This window comes from Nyctereutes procyonoides, unplaced genomic scaffold (genome assembly GCF_905146905.1).
Source record: "Nyctereutes procyonoides isolate TBG_1078 unplaced genomic scaffold, NYPRO_anot_genome, whole genome shotgun sequence".
In the NCBI taxonomy this organism is placed as follows: Eukaryota; Metazoa; Chordata; class Mammalia; order Carnivora; family Canidae; genus Nyctereutes; species Nyctereutes procyonoides.
The window spans coordinates 57,581,318-57,600,869 of NW_026575043.1; the positions used below are offsets into that span (position 1 = coordinate 57,581,318).

Sequence of the window (19,552 nt, forward strand, 5' to 3'; positions counted from 1 at the left end):
AAAAAAAAAAAAAAAAAGCGACATTCGCCCTGCGGGCGTGGAAAGGATGCTGCTGCAGGGATGGGGGGCTGGGACCGCAGCCGAGGGCGCCTGGGGACAGGGGCAGGGGCCAGGAGGCTCCCAGAAGGCTGCCACCTTCCACGGTGAAGCCTACTCTACCTCTGAGGCAGGGGTCCCAGACGCCCCCTGCCTGTGCCCGCCTTGGCACCCTGGGCCGAGAACGACCCGTTCGGGAGTCCCGGGGGCCAAGCTCTTACCTGTTACCTTACCTGACACCAGGTGAGCCGTGGGGAGGGGGCGCAGCGGGCTCGGGTCGTCAGGAGCGCAGGTTCCGTGCAGCTCTTTGGAGACTGCACCCGGCGCTGCACTCGCTCCCTCCTCCCGCCGCTCCTCCCCGCCTCTCACCGGCGCTGCGCGGCTGCAAGGTCGGAGCCGAGCGGGGGGGTGGCGGGCGCCGGGGCCAGCTGACGGCAGGGGCGGGGCCTCCCGGGAGGGCCCAGAGTTAGCGCCCGCCCACCCGCGACGAGCCCCGCCCCCGGCGGCCGAGCCCCGCCCCGCCCCGCCCCGCCCCGCCCCGCCCTCCAGCTCTGCGCTCCACGGTCGGGAGGCCCCGGGCCCAACCTGAGCCGACGGAAATGGCCTGAGCTGGTGGGGGCGCCAGCTCTTTAATGGGTCTTTTCCTCTGGAGGGACAACTTGCCAGCCCATGAGGGTGGGGGTTATGATCTTTCCTCCTTTCCTTCCTTCCTTCATTCCTTCCTTCCCTCCTTCCTCCCTCGCTCCCTCCCTCTTTGAATTTCTCCCTCTCTCTTTCTTCCAACAAACATTTGTCCAGCACCTACGATGTGCCTTGTGCCATTCTAAGCTTTTGAGATGCAACAGTGAACAGAACAGAATCCCTGCCCTCCTGGAGTTGGCACTCTAGGGAGGGAGTCAAGCAATATATTATAATAAGTAAATTACACCTGTTGGAAGGGAATACATTTTATAGAGGAAAAATACAGCAGGATGACAGGGACTGGAAGAGGGGAAAGAGCAATACCTATTGAGTGATTGCTAGGTTCTGGGTGCTAGGAATAGGCTGAGTGTGAAGAAAAGGAAAACTCCCATCCTTTGTAGGGTAGAGGAGACAGAAAATCAACAAGTAAACACACAAGATAATTTCATTAAGTGCTAAGTGCCATAAAGGAATAAAACTGGGTATGGCCATGGAAAATGACACAGGGCTACTTGAGCTGGGAAGGGCACTCTGGGAAACAGTGAGCAGGCTTCTAGGCAAAGGGTGTGGCCTGAACCAAAGCGGGTAGGGATCAAGGTCCAGAGGGGAGGTAAGTAGGGCAACATATCACCTCACCTCTCCATCCTTCAAAGGCTTAAAGCACTCTGAATTTATTTTTTATTTTTTTTAAGCACTCTGAATTTATAATAGCCTCTGCCACTCCCGTGGGACAACCTCCTTCAAGGAGAATTTGGCAAAAGTCAGACTTTAAAAAACATTATTTGGGAGAAGCCAGGAGGAATTTCTTCTATAGATAAAAGAAGACTGGTGGCATCTGGAGCAAAGATAGTAGTTTGCAGATAGTTACTGTAGTAGCAAAACTCTGAAAATAACCTAAGTACCCTTCCATGGGGGAACTGGCCAAATCATTACAGAGCACGGCTCAAAAGAACCACCCTGTGGCAGGGGAAAAAACAGTATATGTATGTATGTATGTATTCATCTGTATACAAAGGTTATATAAAGGTATGGAATGACCTCCTAAATTGATTGAAAACAAGGGATGAAAAAAAAAAGAAAGAAAACAATGGACAGAATAAAGTTGGAGTATGTTAATGTTTTGGCAAAAACAGAAGCAAATATATGATTGTACATGAAGAAAATATCCTGGATGGACTATCCACGAGTCAGAGTGACTCAGAGCTGGGTCCAGATCCAGGCTCTGTTATTTTTGCTGTGTGAAAACAGCCAATACAATATTGAAGGAGAAAAAGAAAGGCTGAGGACTGACGCTACCCAACTTCAAGACTTACTATAAAGCTACAGTAATCAAGACAGTGTGGTTTCGATGAACGAATAGACACATGGATCAATGGAACAATATAGAGAGTCAGAAATAGACTCAAATATAGTCAACTGATCTTTGACAAAGGAGCAAAGGCAGTACAATGGAACAAGCACAATCTTTTCAACAAATGGTGCCTGACCAACTGGACATCCATGTGCAAAAAAAAAAAAAATCTAGACTCAGATTTTACACCTTTCACAAAAATTAACTCAAAATGGGCCACAGAACTGACTGTAAAATGCAAAACTATAAAACTCTTAGAAGATAAGATAGGAAAAAAATCTAGACTTTGTTGGTTCTGAGGATGATTTTTGGGTGCAACATCTAAGACATGATTCATGAAAAAACTGATAAGCTGAACTTCATTACAATTAAAAACTTCTGCTCTGCAAAGATACTGTCAAGAGAATAAGACAAACCATAGACTGGGAGAGAGTATTTACCAAAAATATATCTGATAAAGGTCTGTTATCCAAAACACACAAAAATATTTAAAATCCAACAACACCCAAAGATACTGATGCAGTTTTGAAACGCCGGAACACCTGCACCCCAATGTTTATAGCAGCAATGTCCACAACAGCCAAACTGTGGAAGGAGCCTTGGTGTCCATCGAAAGATGAATGGATAAAGAAGATGTGGTTTATGTATACAATGGAATATCACTCAGCCATTAGAAACGACAAATACCCACCATTTGCTTTGATGTGGATGGAACTGGAGGGTATTATGCTGAGTGAAGTAAGTCAATCGGAGAAGGACAAACATTATATGGTCTCATTCATTTGGAGAATATAAAAAAATAGTGAAAGGGAATAAAGGGGAAAGGAGTGAAAATATCAGTGAGGATGACAGAACATGAGAGACTCCTAACTCTGGGAAACAAACAAGGGATAGTGGAAAGGGAGGTGGGCGGGGGGTTGGGGTTACTGGGTGACGGGCACAGAGGGGCGCAGTTGATGGAATGAGCACTGGGTGATATGCTATATGTTGGCAAATTGAACTACAAATAAATAAACAAACAAATAAATAAGAAAGGGAGAGCAAAAGCAAGGGGAAGGGCAGAGGGAGAGAGAGAAGCAGCCTCACTGCTGGGCAGGGAGCACCATGTGGGGCTCGATCTCAGGACTCTGGGATCATGACTTGAGCAAAGCCAGATGCTTAACCAACTAAGCCACCCAGGTGCCCCTGGTAGTTTGCTTTTTTTTTAATGCTATAAAGGATGTGACCTTTTCACAAAATATAACGTAGTAATGATGATAGGGATTCTTGGTGGGGTCTCAGCAGGAGTTGGAAGTACTGGTCTGTTTTGTGGGTCTTGTCTCCTTGTGAAACATCGGTTTCTCAGAAAGCCCTTCTTATTTTGGAAAGTGATTTTAGAAACCAAGATCTGGGCACTAGGTGTGGTTGTTTCTCCTGGGGCGTTGTTGCCTCTAGGTCGGGTCAACAATAAGTGTGTGTATGTTCACCTGTGTATCTTCATTAAACTAAATATGAGTTCAAAGAAAAAAAAAACCAACAACAAAAAAACCCACGGAATTTTAAAAAGAAGCAAAAGACCTGAACAGACACCTCACCAAACAAGATATACAGATGGCAGACAAACATATGAAATGATGCTCAACATCATCATGTCATTAGGAACTTGCAAATTAAAACAATGTGGTATCATTGCCTATCTAATAGAATTGCTAAGATCCAAAACACCGACAACACCAAATGCTGGTGAAGATGTGGAGCAACAGGAATTCTCATTTACTGCTGGTAGGAATGCAAATGGTACAGTTACTTTTGAAGAGCTTAGTGGTTTCTTATAAAACTAAACATATCCTCACTGTATGATTCAGCAATCATGCCTCTAGGTATTTACCCAACTGAGCTGAAAACTTATGTCCACATAAAAGCCTGAAAGTGGATGTTTATGGCAGCTTTATTCATAATTGCCCAAACTTGGAAGCAAGCAAGATGTCCTTCAGTAGGTGAATGGATAAACTGTGGTACATTCAGACAATGCAGTATTATTCAGTTATTAAGCCATGAAAAGACACAGAGGAAACACAAATGCTTATTACTATGTGAAAGAAGGCAATCTGAAAAGGCTGTACAATGATACAATTCTATGACATCTGGAAAAGACAAAAGCATGAAGGCAGTAAAAGGATCAGTGATGGTCAGGGAGGAGGGAGGGATGAATAGGCAGGGCAGAGAGGATTTCAATGACAGTGAAACTATTCTGTATGAGACCGTGATGATAGATACATGTCATTCTACACTGTCAAAAAACACAGAATATACAACTCCTAGAGTGAACCCTTGTGTGAACTATGGACTTGGGATAATAATGTTGTGTCAATGTGAAGTAATGCATTGTGACAAGTGTACCATTCTGGTGAGGGATGTTGAGAGTGGGGGTTAGGCTGGGGGTGGGGGGATGGGGCATATGGTCAATCACTGTATTTTCCACTCAATTTTGCTGTGAACCTATAACTGTTCTAAAAAGTAAAGTCTCTTTAAGAAATGGTTAAAATGGGGACGCCTGGGTTGCTCAGCAGTTGAGCATCTGCCTTCAGCTGAGGGCGTGATCCCAGTTCAGGGATTGAGTCCCACATCAGTTGTAAGGAGGCTGCTTCTCCCTCTGCCTGCATCTCTGCCTCTCTCTCTGTGTGTGTCTCTCATGAATAAATAAATAAAATCTTAAAAAAAGAGAAATGGTTAAAATGGTCAATTTTATGTTATGTATATTTTACTGCAATAAGTAAATTACAATGTTCCTAGCAGCTTCATTCATGACATCTCTAAACTGGAAACAATACAAGTGTCCTTCAGTTGCAGAATGGCTCAATGGATGGAGTGGTCACCTAGGAGAATACTAGGCAGCCAGGAAAAAAACATAAGCTGTCCCTACACATGACCACATCAATGAATCTCAACAACAGAATGCTGAAAGAAATAGTATACAGAATAATATGTAGTCTACGATTTTATTTCTATCAAAATCAACAAGAAGCAAAACTAATCTTTGCTTTAGGATTCAGGGTAGTGATTAGCATTGGAAGGTAAGTAGTGGCTAAGCAGGGACATGGTAGGGGCTTCTGCAGGCTGGTATGTTCTATCTTGGGATCTGGATGCTGGTTACATGGCTATGGCTAGTTTGTAAAGATTCACCAAATGTATACTTGAGATGTGCCCTTCTATAAAGTGTGCTGTATATGAATTCAAAAGAAGGCAGATAGATACATATATAGAAATAAACATATGTGCAACATGCACATGTACATAGACATACGCTCCCCCCCCCCAAAACACACACACACACACACACAAATACACTGTGGAATCAGATAAAAGGATAAGTGCTGTAATTCTGGTTCTGCCACTTACTAGGTTTGTGACCCTAGACAGGCCCCTGTACTTCACCAAGCCTTATCTGTAAAATTGATTTATTAATACCTCAACACAGGGGTACCTAGCTGGCTCAATTGGTGGAGCATGCAACTCTTTGATCTCGAGGTTATAAGTTTGAGCCTCACACTGGGTGTAGATTACTTAAAAAAAAAATCTTAGGAGCACCTGGGTGGCTCAGTTGGTTAAGCCTCTGCCTTCAGCTCAGGTCCTGACCTTGGGGTCCTGAGTTGGAGCCTTGCACTGGGCTCTCCACTCACTGGGGAGTCTGCTTCTCCCTCTCCCTCTGTCCTGGCTCTCGATCTCAAATGAATAAATAATTTTTTAAAAAGATTTGTATTTATTTGAGAGAGCAAGAGTGAGAGAGTACATAAGCACAGGAGAGGAGTAGAGGGAGAAGCAGGCTCCCCACTGACCTGGGAGCCCAATGTGGGACTTGATCCCAGGACCCTGGGATCATGAGCCAAGCCAAAGGCAGATGCTTAACCAACCAAGCCACCCAGGTGCCCCCAAATAAATAAAATCTTTAAAAAAAAATAAAATAAAAATCTTAAAAAATATACAATACCTCGCACAGACAACAAACACACATCAGTGCTGGTTGGGAGCACATGGATCCGATACTTAATATTGATATTCCTGGTTCTGTTGGCTTTGGTGCTGGAGCCCAGGCTGGGGCAGGGTAGGAGTGGAGACTGCTTCCAAGGAGGAGGGGGGGCACAGGGAGAGCCAATCTAAACTGAGAACCTGCTCATGTTGTAAACTGCCTCAAAGGGAGAAATCTAATCGGGGGGGGGGGGACACTGGGGTCGGGGGGGGGGGATCCATGGACCAGGCCTGCCCTGGGCCTCTGGGGGAGGAAGGCAATTCAGGGGATAATGAGCACACAACTGGGGAAATGGATCCTTTCCTGGACAGCAAGGCCCTTCACTATCACTGGGCAATCAAGACACCTGTGAAAGTTTAAACATCTTCTCAGGCCACACAGTTCCAGGCTGGAGGAGCTGGGTCGTTGAAGGGGAAGGCGACCCTCAAAGGTCATTCTCCCCCCTTGAGGAAGCCTTGTACCTCCAGAAGTGGGCTAATAACCTAGATGTATTGTCTGAGGAGGGGAAGGGGCACCGACGGAGACAGAAACAGACTCCTGTTGCATTCTAGACTCCACTACTTGTGAGCTGTGTAGCCTTGGGTGGGCCATTCAACCTCTCTGATCTTCTATAAAGTGGGGATAATTCCTCCCTCATAATGTCCGTTGTGAGAATTAGGCAGCTTCCCTCCACAGGTAGAGTAAAATCCAAAATGTTAACAGTGGTCTCCTAAGCCCAGTGATTTGGTCTGAATACCACCCTGGCCTCCTTCCCTAGGGCTTACCCTCTTGTGTGCCTTGCTGTTCTGCAAGCACAGCAAGCTCATCCCACTGTAGGGGCTTTGCACTTTTAGTTCCCCTGCCTAGAACCCTTTCCTGCCAGATCTTGCTGCGGTGGTTGGAGCTCGGCTGAAATGTCACTCTTTGGGAGGCTTTCTCTGGCCATCCTGCCTCAAGTGGACACCTCCAGGCACTCACCATCCCGTCACCTAGCTTGTCTTCCCAGTGCTTAGGACTGAGTGAAAATAACTTGATCATGGATGTTTCCTTGCTTACTCCTGTCTCTGCACCTTGACTGAGCTTCAGAAGAGTGGGGACCTTATTTGTCACTTCACAAGCTCACATGCAAAACACCCACACTCAGGATGGTCCTGCTGCCCCTGGCCAGCCAGTGTGAAAGCCAATCGGGCTGGTGGTGTAGGTTTTGCCTGGAGAGCAGGAGCCTTCTCCCAGCCCCCTGAGGTGGTGGTGGGAGACTTGGACCCCCAAATATGCTGGTGGAGACACCGGGAGAGGATGGCCTGACACCACTGCACAGGATGTGAGGGTTTCCCATCTCCCTCTGGGGCCCCGCGGCTTCGGTAGAAGCAAAAGGCCGGTCTTGGGGCTGAATTCACCACAGAGCTAGGAGGAACCAGGGCTGTGCTGGATGTGTGAGCGTGGTGGGTGACAGGTGTGTGCGGGTGCACAGGAGCGTGTCGGGCGGGTGTGAGTGAGCATGCAGCTGTGACTGTACGGGAAGTGTTGGGTCTGAGTGGGTGTGAGTGTGTCAATAGTATGACAATGCCTGTGACGGTGTGTGAGCATGTGTGAGCACATAAGGGCGTGTCTGTCTGAGTGTGTGGGTGTAAGCCTGTGTGTACACCCGGGGATGTGGAAGCATCAAGAAAATAAATGCTAACGAGCACAAAGAGAAAATCCGAATCCCGCATAATCCAACCACTCAGAGAACCCCGGTGGCGGTGGAGCCTGGGGCAGGTCGCCCCCCTCTCTGGGCCTGTTTCCCCATCCGTAACGGGGGGGGGGCGGAAGAGGGCCTCGCTGCGAGCTGTGCCCCACGGACGGACGGACGGACGGACGGACGGAGACAAGCGGACAATTGGCAAGCAGGAGTCCCCATCTGCGGTCACCTGGTTATCCCGGTGTTATCCCGGCTCAGGCCGGGGGCTCGAGGCCCGGGTCCTCCTCTCCACCCCCGTCCCCGCACTTGCCGAGCCAGGGGCGGAACTCCAGGGCGGGGGACACGACTTCGTCCCCGACTCTGAGCCTCGGGTCTCCCGTCTGAGCAACGGGGTTCTGCCGCCCAAGCGTCCTCCCGGGGCGCTGCGGCCCGAGCCCGCGGGGTGCGCGGCGGACCAGGGTGGGGGCGTCCCCGAGGCCGGGTACGCAGGAGCGACCCCGGGTCTCCCCGCGGGAAGGGCGCACGCTCCGGGAGCAACATACTCATCCCTCATCGCGGCCGCGCGGACCCCGGCCGCCGGCAGGCCGCACCCCCGCTCCCGCCCCCACGCGAGTCCTCGGGCACGGCCACGGCCCCGGAAGTCACGCGGGGCCGAGCGAATCCCGAGGTCGCGGCGGCGGCCCGAGAGCGCCGCACGACAGGGACCCGGGAAGAATGCCAAGCCCGCGCTCAGACGCACAGAGCGGGCTGGGCGCGAGCCGGGGACACGTCGGAGCCCGGAGCTCTCGTTCTCCTCTGCACTCGGGAATTTAGGACGGGCCCTGGCCGGCGAGCCCCGCCCCGCCCCGCCCCGCCCCTCGGGCTGGGGCCGCGCCGGAAGTGCCCCTCCGGAAGCCGGGGTCGGCACGCGCCTCCTCACCATGGCGACGGCCCGGACGCCGCGGCGTTTCTGCCGCTGCGCCTGCTTCTGCACCGAGAACTTGTACGTAGCGCGCTACCGGCTCCACGTGCGCTTCCAGGGCGAGCAGCAGCTGCTCCGGGACTACGGCCGGGTGAGTGGCCTCCACTGGCTATGCGGAGACATCGTGCTGCTCAGCCCTGACAGCGACAGGGACGGGTAGTCTCTCTCCTTAGTGGGGCTGTCGTGACCATACGTGCAGAGTGCTTAGGGCGCTCTGGGTGCGGTTACTAGCAGCAGCTGGGACCCCTGCTCCTCGAGGCGCTCGTCTGCCCCTCACCGAGGGTAACTGAGGCCCGGGGACGTTCGGTGACTTGCTTACGCGATCACACAGTCGGGCTGACTGGACCTTCTGCTCTCAGATCCTGCGCAGCCGAGGGTGTGTCAGCCCCAAGGACTTCCAGGAGCTGTTGGGAGAGGTGACATTCCCCAGCCTCCACCATCCCTCCGCACGCAGCCGGCCGCCGAGCCACGTCCTCATTAGCAGCGGGAGGGGTCCTGCCAGCCTTAGGCCTCCCCTTCCCGCTTCCTGTGCCCCTCACTGCAGCACCAGGAAGAGAAAGCCGAAAGTGCCAAGGTCTCTCAGCAGGTGGAGCTGAGCTCCCGCCCAGGACTGCCAGGCTCCCGCCTCTTCATCTCTTCACCCACCCCACCCCCTTTGGCTGGTGCCAGAGCTGCTGCTACCCATCTTCTGTCTCCTTGCTCACGGGGGTGGGCGTGGGGTGAGGGGAGTGGTGGTGTTGGTTTGGGGAAACTTCCTAGGTGAGCCCCCTGCAGCCCCTGGATCAGGAGACTTGGCTGGTTTTCTGTTCCCCGTATCCAGGGGCTCCCATCCCAGCCAGGCTCTGAATGGTGCAACCCGGAGAGGGATGGGCCCCCTTGCAGGAGGTTGTTCCTTCAGCTAATAGCTTGGCACTTGCAGTTTACCCTGATACACTCAGGTTAGTGTAGGGAGGCTTAGCTTGCAACCCAGGCCCTGCTTTTGCCTTCCTGAGCCTCACTTTCCTCTTCTGTACAATGTCCTTGGTGGTGGGGGGGATGGGAGGACCCATCATGGTAACCAGGCTCTGTGCTACCCCAGCTTGAGCAGGAGGTAGAGCGGCGGCAGCGGCTGGGGCAGGAGTCCGCCGCCAGGAAAGCCCTCATTTCGAGCTCCTACCACCCGGCACGGCCTGACCTCTACAACACACTGCAGGTACCTGGCAGGGGCAGGTTACTGAAGGAGGTGGAGGCATCCAGGACTGGGGGCTGTGTGCCCCACAGCTGGTGTGTTCTGCCTACAGGATGAGGCTCTGGCCCCTGAGTTTTTGGCTGCAGCTGAGTACAGCGCATCACCAGGTGCAGACCTCGAAGGCCTTCTCCAGCGGCTAGAGACGGTGTCTGGTGAGGTCTTGGCTCCGTCACCTAGTAGGACTAGGACAAGGGGGCAGGGCACTGGGGTCCCTCCTCCGCCATGTCTGCCTCCAAAACCCAAACTGGCAGAAGCTAGAAGAGGTGGTGGGACTGACCTGCCAGGAGCAGGACATCTGTGTTCACCTACTCACTTGCCCAACACATACTCAGTACCTGTGTCAGGTGTGAGCCTGCTGGGGGCAGTAGGGGAGGGCACTGAAGAAGTTAGGGACAACTGAGACCCGTGTGTGCTGAATTCATTGGTCAGCAGGGAATGGGGAAGGACCCAGGACTAACAGCAGGGTGGGGAGCAGACAGTCCTATCCATAGACCTGGAGAAGTGGGCAGGAGTGAAGTTTCTAGAACCTGCCACGACCTGGAGCTGTGGGAGAGAGGCTGCTAGCTAGCTGCTGTGGCCTTGAGCAGAGGCACAAAGCCACGCCAAGCTCAGAAATGACCCATCTCTCCTGCCTGTGGCTCTCCTACTGGCTAAGCCCAGCAGGAAGTGCCAGCCCTCCCAGATTCCTTAATCTCTGCCTCTGTGTCATCATCTGTGAAATGGGAGCACAAGTAACACCCGTCTCTTAAAGCGTGATTAAGCGAGGTAATATGCCTAATGGGCTGGGTGCATGGCGTGCAGCAACGGTTTTCTTATCTTATGGTTGCTGTTATTCCTAGGTCTGGGGGTCCTGTGGGGAGAGGGGTGTACAGTGTTGCTTCCCTTGTGAAGCTTGTGCCTCTTGTGAGGCACAGGATGGAATGTGAATGAAACCCTCCCTCCCAGCCTGGGGGGCCCCTCCTCATTCCCACCCACTTCCCAACAGTAGAAATTGTGTGGAGGTTGTCCAGGTGGGGCTGGGCCAGGCTGTGAGTTGGCTGATGTGGGGGCCTACAAACCCCCTATCCCAAGGCACTGGTGCATCTGCCAAGAAGTCTTTGCATTTCCATCCTGAGCCTGGCCTCTCCCTAACAGGGCCCGGCAAGGAGGAATGGCCCCCCTCAACCTTCCTATGTGGGGAACAGAGGCACTTCAGTTGGAGTGCACTCATGGGGAGCCATGCAGAGAAAGCCTGATGCTGGCGCTGTGATCCCTGCTTGGCTCCCATCACTGGCCTGCTGGATGTCACAGGGCTAATCCCTTCCCATCTCTGGGCCTCATGAGAACTCACATCTGAGTCTAGAGGCTAGACATGTGGGCACCTGTGGAAGCAGGATGAGAAGCCCCAGGAATGAATAAGGGGGCCCAGGAATAGGCCTCCCTTCTGCCCACACATTCTGTCAGTAATGGTCACAACAGCCCTGAGAGGTGGGTGCCCGCGTTATCCCCATTGTGCAGGTGAGGAAACTGAGGCCGAGGGAAGTCACAAGGCATGCCTAGGCTCACACAGCTTATGAGGAGACAGCCGCACACGGGAGCTCCTAGCCAAAGACTTTCCATCCCTTTGCAGGGGAGAAGCGGATCTACCGGCTGCCCGTGTTCACAGCACCATTCTGCCGGGCCCTGCTGGAGGAGCTGGAGCACTTTGAGCAGTCAGACATGCCCAAGGGAAGACCCAACACCATGAACAACTATGGGGTGGGTGAGGCAGGGACACTGGGGTCTGAGGGGATGTACCTGCAGTGCTGGAGAGGTGTTGGGCCCTGTTGGGTGTCTCAGTTTCCCCGTCTGTAAAGTGAGGTCATGGCAGGATTATTATGAAATATCTGCAGAACACAACACGTTAACACTGTCCTTGGTAAGAGATTCCCCCAGGGACCCAGGGGGAGGCCCTGTCAGTTTCCCTGCTGACTCCCTGGGGGTGCCCCCCTCCCAGGTGCTGTTGCATGAGCTAGGCCTGGATGAGCCTCTGGTGACACCACTGCGGGAGCGCTTCCTGCAGCCACTGATGGCGCTGCTGTACCCAGACTGTGGTGGGGGTTGGCTGGACAGCCACCGTGCCTTCGTGGTCAAATACGCACTTGGCCAGGACCGCGAGCTAGGCTGCCACTATGATAATGCTGAGCTCACCCTCAATGTGGCCCTCGGCAAGACCTTCACCGGGGGTGCCCTGTACTTCGGGGGCCTCTTCCAGGTTAGTGTGTGTAACCAAGGGGGCAGGGCCTGGGGCAGCCAGGAATGCCCAGGCCTCAGCCCAGCTGTCTGCAGGCGCCGTCAGCCCTGGCCAGGCCCCTGGAAGTGGAGCATGTGGTGGGCCAGGGCATCCTGCACCGGGGCGGCCAGCTGCATGGGGCCCGGCCCCTGGGCACAGGTGAGCGCTGGAACCTCGTCATCTGGCTTCGGGCCTCTGCTGTGCGCAACCGCCTATGCCCCATGTGCTGCCGCAAACCCGACCTGGTGGACGACGACGAGGGCTTCGGTGATGGCTTCACCCGCGAGGAGCCCACCGCTGTGGATGTGTGCATGCTGACTTGAGCCAGGTCGGGCCACGTGGGGGTAGCGTGGCAGGCCAGGGCTCTGCCTCCTAGGGTTGGGTGGGACAGGAATAAACTCCCTCAGCCCTCAGGCACTTTTTGGTTCAAAAAGACACATAAGCTTCTGTGTCATTCTTTTGGCAGACAGGCTGTCTTAGGTCAGGTTTGTTGGAGCCTGAGACAGGGATTCCTGGGCAGGTGGTTTGTTGAGGGAACACCTTCAGGAGGAGGAGGACAGGGTGGAAAGGAGCTAAGCCGAGATGTAGTTTCAAAGGGCGGCCAGCCTCAGCTTAATCCCAGGGAGTGCTCTGGGGCATAGATCTAGCAGTCTGTGCCTTGCATCAGTGCGGCCACAGGGTGTGTCTGGGCTGGGGGGTGAGGAGGTGGCAGTCAGTTCCCAGACCTCCGTCTCCAGGGCAGGTGGCTCCCAGTGGCCAAGGGAACCTTCCAGAGTACAGGAGTGAGTTAGCCTTGGGCACCACGGTTGGGGTGGAGGGTGTCTGTCTATAAAGGGATTCAGTGAGACACCGACTAGCAACTTGCAGTTGGTGTTAAGGGCTTAAGAGCAGGGACCCTGGAGCTAGACTGCCTGGGTTCAAGTTCTAATTCTGCTGCGTCCAGGGGTGTGATTGTGGGGCAGCCACATGACTTCTCTGTGCCTCAGTTTCCTCTCCTGGAAAGTACTTCTCTCCTAAAGCTGTTGTGAAAGTCAAATGCCTTAACGTTCATAAAGTGCTTTACAGCAGGCCTGTGTTTGCTGTCATTATTACTGAAAAATCTGCAACTGGGCAGCCCCCAAATCGGATGAAGGGTGCAGCTGTGCCGGGTTTGGGTTGTACATCTGCAATCCAGGGGTTTCCATTCTGCAATCTTGAGTTCTGCCTTCCCTGGGAGGGTGGGAGGATCTGGGAGCAATCAGCTGGCGCGGAGCCTCGGCTGCCCCCTCTGGACAGGCCTGTGGGGCACTCATCACGGGGGTCCCCGCCCTGGCTCTGTGGGAGGTGGGGGTGCTGCGGGCGCGCGGGAAGGGCGACCGGAGACGAGGGCAGGCTGCGGCAGAGGCTGGGGGCGGGGGTACCAGCCTGGATCCCCAGCTTCCCTCTTCGGGAGGTGCGCGAGCCAGACTCCGTTTCTGGGGCTGCCCGGGAAACGGAACCCGGGGCTTCGGGACTAAAGGCGGCGGCACCTCGCTTCCCAGCCGGACGGCCCTCGCGCAGCACTGTCCCGGCCGGAAGTCGCCTCGCCGCCGCTTCCGCACGGCAAGGCGCGGTGTGGGTCCCAGGGTCCCGCCCGATGGGCGGCTGAGGAGGAGACGGAGCAGCTGCGGGGGCCCTCCCTGGGGCGGCGAGGCCGCGGAGGGTAAGAGCGCCCAGCGAGGGGTTCGGGACGCACCTGGCGGCTGAGAACGGCGGCGGCTCCTCGGCGCGCCGGAGCGCCCGGGCGTTGAGAGGCCGTGCGCAGGCGTGGAGCGTCGGGCGGGGGCGGGCCCTTAAAGGGGCCGAGGGTCCCGGGGGGCGGGGGCCCGCTCAGTGCCTGCCCAGGTGCCGATGAGTGCTGGGCCCCCGAGAGCCAGGCCGCGAGAAGAGGCGCCCCCGTGAGCCCCCGTTTGAGCGTGTGTGCCGGTCTCCAGCCCTCGGCGCTATGGCTCACGTCAGCTCCCGCAAGCGCTCGAAGAGCCGAAGCCGCTCCCGGGGCCGAGGGTCGGAAAAGAGGAGGAAGAAGAGCAGCAAGGACGCTCCGAGGAGCTGCTCGGCTTCCAGAAGCCAAGGCCGCAAGGCCATCATCACGTCCTCGGGCGCGGAGGGTGAGGACCGCAGGGAATGGGAAGGCGGTGTGGGAACTCCGCGGAGGCAGCCGCAGGCAGCTGAGCGGGCTGCCCGGGTGGCGGTAGTCCGCGGAGTGCAGAGCGCAGCACCTGGACGTCTGGATTGAAAGACCCTCAGATTCCAGAGGCTGGGCCAGCGCATGGTGTGCGGATTGAAGGGAGCAGTAATGATGCTTTTTGTGCAGCCGGAGCTGAGATCTGGGGGCTGGCTGCCCTGCTCCTGGCCAGACAGCGATTGGGTGAGGCCCAGAGAGTGCTCATCCCTGCTCTGGAAAGCCCTACCTGGAGGGTCTCTCCCCCAGTAGTCCCTGTATGCCTGCCAGAGGCCAGAGCAAGGGAATAAAGGTTTACTTCTTCCCCTCCTGGCCTTCCAGCCTCACCTTCTCCCTGCATCACAGAGAGAAGCAAGCACAAAGCCCGGAGGAGACCACGATCCAGTTCCTCCTCCTCTTCTTCCGGTTCTTCTAGCTCTTCTTCCTCTTCGTCCTCCTCCTCTTCCTCCAGTGGTGACCGGAAGAAGCGGGGGAAGCACAAGGACAAGAAGAGGAGGAAGAAGAAGAGGAAAAGGAAGAAGCAGCTGAAAAAGAAAGGCAAGGAGAAGGCAAAGCTGCAGCAGCAGGGTGAGGCTCTGCCGGGACCCTCGCTGGACCAGTGGCACAGATCTGCTGAGGAGGAAGAGGATGGTCCAGGTACTGTGCCACCCAGTGTGCGGGAGGGAAGGGGTCCCCTCCCTGAGACCCAGCTGCCAACTCCCTGCTGTCTCCCCTTGCAGTCCTGACGGATGAACAGAAGTCCCGCATCCAGGCCATGAAGCCCATGACCAAGGAGGAGTGGGATGCTCGGCAGAGCATCATCCGCAAGGTGGTGGACCCAGAGACAGGACGCACCAGGTGGGCAGTGGGGCGAAGCTCAGCCCCACACACTCTGAACGCTCAGGAAGAGGGCCGATGGCTGCTGGCTGTATAAAGCCAGAGACCAGAGAAAAGTAGTTACTCATTTATGGGACTTCTCAGGCTGTTCTTACTGCCCAGAGCAAGCAGTTGCAGGGGCTGGAGGGCCTTGAAGAGTGTCTTCAAAGAGCCAGTTGGTCAGTCTGATGGCAGAGCCTCCCCAGCTTTTGTCAGTGTCCCAAGGGCGGGGGAGAGGGAGGAGGGAGTGCCTAGCTTCTGGCTGCGCAGGGGAGGGGGCCTGAGGCCTGGCATCTCTGGGTCCGCTCTGGCATCAGAGGCTCAGCATCCTCTCCCCTCCGTCCCCAGGCTCATTAAGGGGGATGGCGAGGTCTTAGAGGAAATCGTAACTAAGGAACGTCACAGAGAGATCAACAAGGTGGGTGTCACCCCTTTCCCCGGGGTCCACGCCCAGCTCTGGTTTCTGATGTGTCCCCTTCTTGCACTTTCTTCTCCAGCAAGCTACCCGAGGGGATGGCTTGGCCTTCCAGATGCGAGCTGGGCTGCTACCCTGAGGGCCCTGCTGGCTAAGTGTTGGTGGCATGGCCTGGAGGCTGGCTTCAGGGTGGGCAACAGGAAGCCCAGTGGGTGTTTGCCTTTCCTCCTGTGGCCTGGCCTCTGGCCCAGCTTCCTCTCAGATGCAGGGGGTGGAGGACAAGGTCACTGGCCTAATCAGTTCCCCCATCTCCTGAAAGCATAACTTCCCAAATATTAAATTTTCTCTGATTGGAAACTTTCCTTGTTGTTGTTTTGTGCTGAAGGGAGGGAAGGTTGCTAATGAACTTCCAGAGGTAAAACAAGGGCTCCAGGAATTTGGGGGGAAAGGTGGGGTGGGCGTCGGTGGTCATGAGCACAGGGCACACCAGCCACTTTTGCCTGCTCATCCTCAGATCAGCCTGCCTACACCAGACCCTGACCCTCACCCCTGGCTGCATCCCAGACCCAGACTTGGCTCTTATACTTGATCCCCTCAGACTTGCTCTTTATTCTGCAGATGACAACTATTCAGAGTCCTGGTGCTGGGGCCAGGTGGCCAGGGTGGGAATCCTGGCCCAGGTGACTAGTGGTGTCGTCTGTAAAGCAGAGGGGCTTTCTGCATCCACCTCACTGGGTGGCCTCCGAAGGGGCTGGGAGGAGGCCCAGGGCAGGGTAAGGCTTGTGTGACTATATCAGTATTAGCCATGGCGAGTGCAGTGGGCACTGTTTATCAGGAAAGACAGCCTCTCCCCACTACAGTCTTAGCTCCAGGACAGGCCGTGCCCCCATCCTGGGCCCGCATCCCCAGCTGGTGATCTGCAGTTGCTGGTGCAGTAAAGAGACCAGAAGGAAGCCTTCCTGCTTCTTTAATTGGTGTAACAGACAATGACACTGTATACAGAGCACACTCAGGCCCGAAGGTGCAGGGGTGGCAAGGGTGGATGGGGCGAGTCAGGACACTGCTCACACATGGCCCAGACAGAGACAGGAGGGGGCTGAGACGTGAAGACTGCGACGAGGCGGGCGGGTGGGCGGGCAGGCAGGCAGCTCAGATGAGCTGGGAAAATTGGGAGTTGGGTCTCTGCTGAATCCCTCTTTAGAAATCAAAGAGAAGGCAGGTGGTTGGATCTGGAGTGGTAGGCTGAGGCTCAGTCCTGGGGTTGGGGTTGGGAATGGGGCTAAGGCTTCTACTCTAACAGGCCTGGGGTGGGGGTGGCAGTCAGCAAGGCCTGCCTCACCCTTTGGTTATGACTGGTCAGGCCTGAGCCCTGCAGCTCAGCACCCAACGCTGTAAACATTTTTGGTATTTTTAAAGGACTCTGCCCTCCCTCTCTAAGTTTCTGAAAAACTGGTGCTTCCTTAAGAAGAGAATGTGCCAAAAGGAATCTTAAAGGGAGGCAGAAAGCAGACCTGGATATAGAAGAGATATGTCAACGGGGAGGGTAGGCTGCCCATCTCACCATCTATGGCTAAGGGCCGCTGGGAGAGGCCCAGGGGACTATTGCTGTTGTCCTTGGCATGGCTGGCAGCTGGGCAGGGAGTGCAGAGCTTGGGGGAGCTGCCTGCTGGGAGAGGCCGAGCCCACTGCCCACATGGCCTCCCCGGGCCAGGAGGCTTCCCAAGCCTTTATTGCAGGCGGGCCCGAGACTCTTCCAGGTGCTTCTCCGGATGGCTGGTCACCGAGGCGGTAGGCAGGATGGGGTGAGGTGGGGCCGACAGAGGAGGAGGCACTGGCCACAGGGGCCCCTCGCCGGGCTGTGATTGTCGGGCCGAGCGGTTTCCCGCCGGGGAGCGGGGGGGTCAGGTATTGCACTTCCATTGCAACACTTACATTAATACTTGGTCCATAAAATAATCGTTGCTTTATACATAACGCCTGAAACAAAAACAAAAAGCTACATCTTAAATATGAACAAACCCTGAAGGTCCTATCCCTCCAGAAATTTTTCTCTGCACAAAATAAATAGCTTTCACTCTGTATAAACCCACTTTTGCAGAACGTTTACACGACCCTTTGGCTGTACATATCTACACACAGGAAAATGTTAACATCAATCTGTGTACCTCCCCGTCCCAGCCCATAAGGCCCTGAGGCCATATCCAGGTTGGCAGCAGCTTTTCAGAGTCGGAGCCTGGCCAGGCAGGCTCCCCCGCCTTAAGTAGAAGGAGGAGGAGCAGCAGAAGGGCCACCCGGAGTCAAGCGTCACAGCTGAGATCCGTGGTTGGTTCTGGGGAGGGAGGGCTGATGCTCAGACCCAGCGTGCAGGACATTGTGGTCCTTACCAGGTGGGGAATGGAGTCATGGCTGCCTGCCCTGAAGCTAACGAAGCAAGTTGTGGCTTCTTAGATTCGGCATCAAAACGGAACTGGCATTAAAAAAACCTAAGTGTGTGCCCCACTCACCCCAAAGTAGAAATTCAGTGGAATTAATGGGGGTCAGGTGAGGCAGGGACCCCATGCCCCACTGTGTGGGCAGGGTGTAGGGCCCCAGGACCCAGAACCAGGCTGGACTCCGTCACAGTGCTGGGTGTTTTCATGTGGAGGGGCTGCGCTTGGTACTGAAAGAGTTAAGAAAAGGAAGCAGCCAAGGATTGCTCTTTTAAAAAAACCTCATAGAAATCAGATTGGAGAAGTAGAAAGGTGTAGAAACGCAGGAGAGCCAAGGCACATGGCCTTGACTGGTGGCGGGCGAGGAGTGGAAGAGGAGGCTGGGCCTGGCTAGGCCCAGGAGCCCGAGGCATGGCTTCTCGGGAGCCGGCTCTGGGCCTCACCAGCCTCGCCGCCAGACTGGGTTCCAGGTGGGGCACGTGGACATGTGGGCAGGGGTCCGGGGCTGCCACAGCGCTGGCGGGCCAGGCGGAGCTGCAGAAATTAAGATATGGCCTTTCTCTCCTGCTTGCTCAAGGATTTGCCGCCCTGGAGCCTTCTGTGTGGCTATAGGTCCCAGATTAGCGAACGCTGGATTTTCATGCATGTCTGTAGCCACAGGAGACGGTAATGGATCTCCACTCTCAAAAATCAGTGCAAAACCAGTGAGGTTGAACAGTTGAGTAACTCGAGTTAACAAGAAGCAGGCTGTCCCCCAGTGGAGCTGCTACCAAGTGGGAGGGGACCTGTGGGGGTCAGGGTGAGCTAGTGGATGGGAGGTGACAGGCTGGGCCCAGGCCCAGCATCAGGATGCTGGGAGGTCAATGCAGGGCAAATGTCTAGGAGTGCCTCGTGGGCCAGTTCGCATGGGGAGTCCTGGTCCCTCTGTCATCCTGGGACAGGTCTTCCTGCAAGCTGGAACCCCTCAGACCCTAGGACATGAGGCAGGGGTGAGAGGGCTGTGTGGCACGGCCTATGTCCTCCGCCAGGCCCTGGGACAAGCTTGTCTCCAGTCGACACTGTGTGCCCAGGCCAAGCCTCCTGGCGGGGCTGGCCGCCCTGGTCTAGCACCATGGAGACCACAGCGCCTCACTAACGGTGTTCTACTTGGGGCCCGCGGCTGCCCCTGGCTCAAGCCGGCCAGCCATGGTGCGGCCCCAGCAGCCAGCTGCCACACTCATGCTGCGCTGTCCCCGCTGCTCGCCATCTGCCTGGCTCTGTGTCCGATCATGCCGGTGGCCAGGCCCGCTGGGCTGGGCTGAGATGGTGCGGAGCAGGTGGTTCCGGGAGCGCAAGAAGTCACCCTGGCCTGGCAGGCCGAAGCTGCCTTTCCGCAGTGCCATGCGGGTGGCCGCGTTGCGGGCCGGCCGTGCCCGGTGGTTGTACTTGAGCTGGGCCAGGTGAGCCGCATAGCCATCCGTGATGAACTGCAGGGAGGGG

General features: G+C 55.3%; 4 protein-coding genes across 23 annotated transcripts in view; 2 read left to right on the forward strand and 2 right to left on the reverse strand.

The window, feature by feature from the left end:
* Nucleotides 1-8,510, reverse strand: part of ABCB9 (ATP binding cassette subfamily B member 9) — a 38,715-nt gene extending 30,205 nt beyond the window's left edge. Inside the window, exon 1 of one of the 4 annotated variants that reach the window (XM_055322458.1) lies at nt 7,964-8,510. The gene's annotated coding sequence lies outside the window, so the exon portion shown is untranslated. Of the gene's footprint in view, nt 1-257; nt 459-7,963 lie in introns of those variants that run through there. The other 3 variants (XM_055322460.1, XM_055322456.1, XM_055322457.1) reach the window with 3 other exon arrangements.
* Nucleotides 8,511-8,613: 103 nt separating this feature from the next.
* OGFOD2 (2-oxoglutarate and iron dependent oxygenase domain containing 2) lies at nt 8,614-13,241 on the forward strand. Of its 2 annotated transcripts, XM_055323152.1 has the most exons (7): nt 8,614-8,786; nt 9,055-9,111; nt 9,774-9,887; nt 9,976-10,075; nt 11,533-11,660; nt 11,899-12,156; nt 12,231-13,241. In XM_055323152.1, the coding sequence occupies exons 1-7, from the start codon at nt 8,655-8,657 to the stop codon at nt 12,495-12,497; spliced, it is 1,056 nt and encodes a 351-aa protein (XP_055179127.1). In that variant the 5' UTR covers nt 8,614-8,654; the 3' UTR covers nt 12,498-13,241. The 2 variants fall into 2 exon arrangements, with proteins under 2 accessions (XP_055179127.1, XP_055179126.1); XM_055323151.1 differs by having other exon boundaries at nt 11,899-13,241.
* Nucleotides 13,242-13,736: 495 nt separating this feature from the next.
* ARL6IP4 (ADP ribosylation factor like GTPase 6 interacting protein 4) lies at nt 13,737-16,005 on the forward strand. Of its 2 annotated transcripts, XM_055323153.1 has the most exons (6): nt 13,737-13,855; nt 14,127-14,300; nt 14,696-15,010; nt 15,094-15,211; nt 15,578-15,647; nt 15,727-16,005. In XM_055323153.1, the coding sequence occupies exons 2-6, from the start codon at nt 14,138-14,140 to the stop codon at nt 15,781-15,783; spliced, it is 723 nt and encodes a 240-aa protein (XP_055179128.1). In that variant the 5' UTR covers nt 13,737-13,855; nt 14,127-14,137; the 3' UTR covers nt 15,784-16,005. The 2 variants fall into 2 exon arrangements, with proteins under 2 accessions (XP_055179128.1, XP_055179129.1); XM_055323154.1 differs by lacking the exon at nt 13,737-13,855 and having other exon boundaries at nt 13,864-14,300; nt 14,720-15,010.
* A 589-nt stretch (nt 16,006-16,594) lies between these two features.
* The window catches only part of PITPNM2 (phosphatidylinositol transfer protein membrane associated 2), a 139,117-nt gene continuing 136,159 nt past the window's right edge, over nt 16,595-19,552 (reverse strand). For 7 of the 15 annotated variants that reach the window (XM_055321972.1, XM_055321968.1, XM_055321970.1 and 4 more), the window contains one exon: nt 16,595-17,621. In XM_055321972.1, coding sequence (XP_055177947.1) covers nt 17,244-17,621 — 378 coding nt within the window. In that variant the 3' untranslated portion in view covers nt 16,595-17,243. Of the gene's footprint in view, nt 19,540-19,552 lie in introns of all 15 variants that reach the window. The other 8 variants (XM_055321978.1, XM_055321974.1, XM_055321975.1 and 5 more) reach the window with 3 other exon arrangements.

What these genes read in the sequence shown, in the direction of transcription:
- ARL6IP4 (XM_055323153.1), top strand. Translation starts at nt 14,138, where the DNA reads ATGGCTCACGTCAGCTCCCGCAAGCGCTCGAAGAGCCGAAGCCGCTCC. An exon ending in GGAGGAAGAGGATGGTCCAG is followed by an intron (nt 15,011 to 15,093) that starts GTACTGTGCCAC and finishes CTCCCCTTGCAG; the next exon opens with TCCTGACGGATGAACAGAAG. An exon ending in CCAGAGACAGGACGCACCAG is followed by an intron (nt 15,212 to 15,577) that starts GTGGGCAGTGGG and finishes CTCCGTCCCCAG; the next exon opens with GCTCATTAAGGGGGATGGCG.
- OGFOD2 (XM_055323151.1), top strand. Translation starts at nt 8,655, where the DNA reads ATGGCGACGGCCCGGACGCCGCGGCGTTTCTGCCGCTGCGCCTGCTTC. An exon ending in TCCAGGAGCTGTTGGGAGAG is followed by an intron (nt 9,112 to 9,773) that starts GTGACATTCCCC and finishes GTGCTACCCCAG; the next exon opens with CTTGAGCAGGAGGTAGAGCG. An exon ending in ACACCATGAACAACTATGGG is followed by an intron (nt 11,661 to 11,898) that starts GTGGGTGAGGCA and finishes CCCCCCTCCCAG; the next exon opens with GTGCTGTTGCATGAGCTAGG.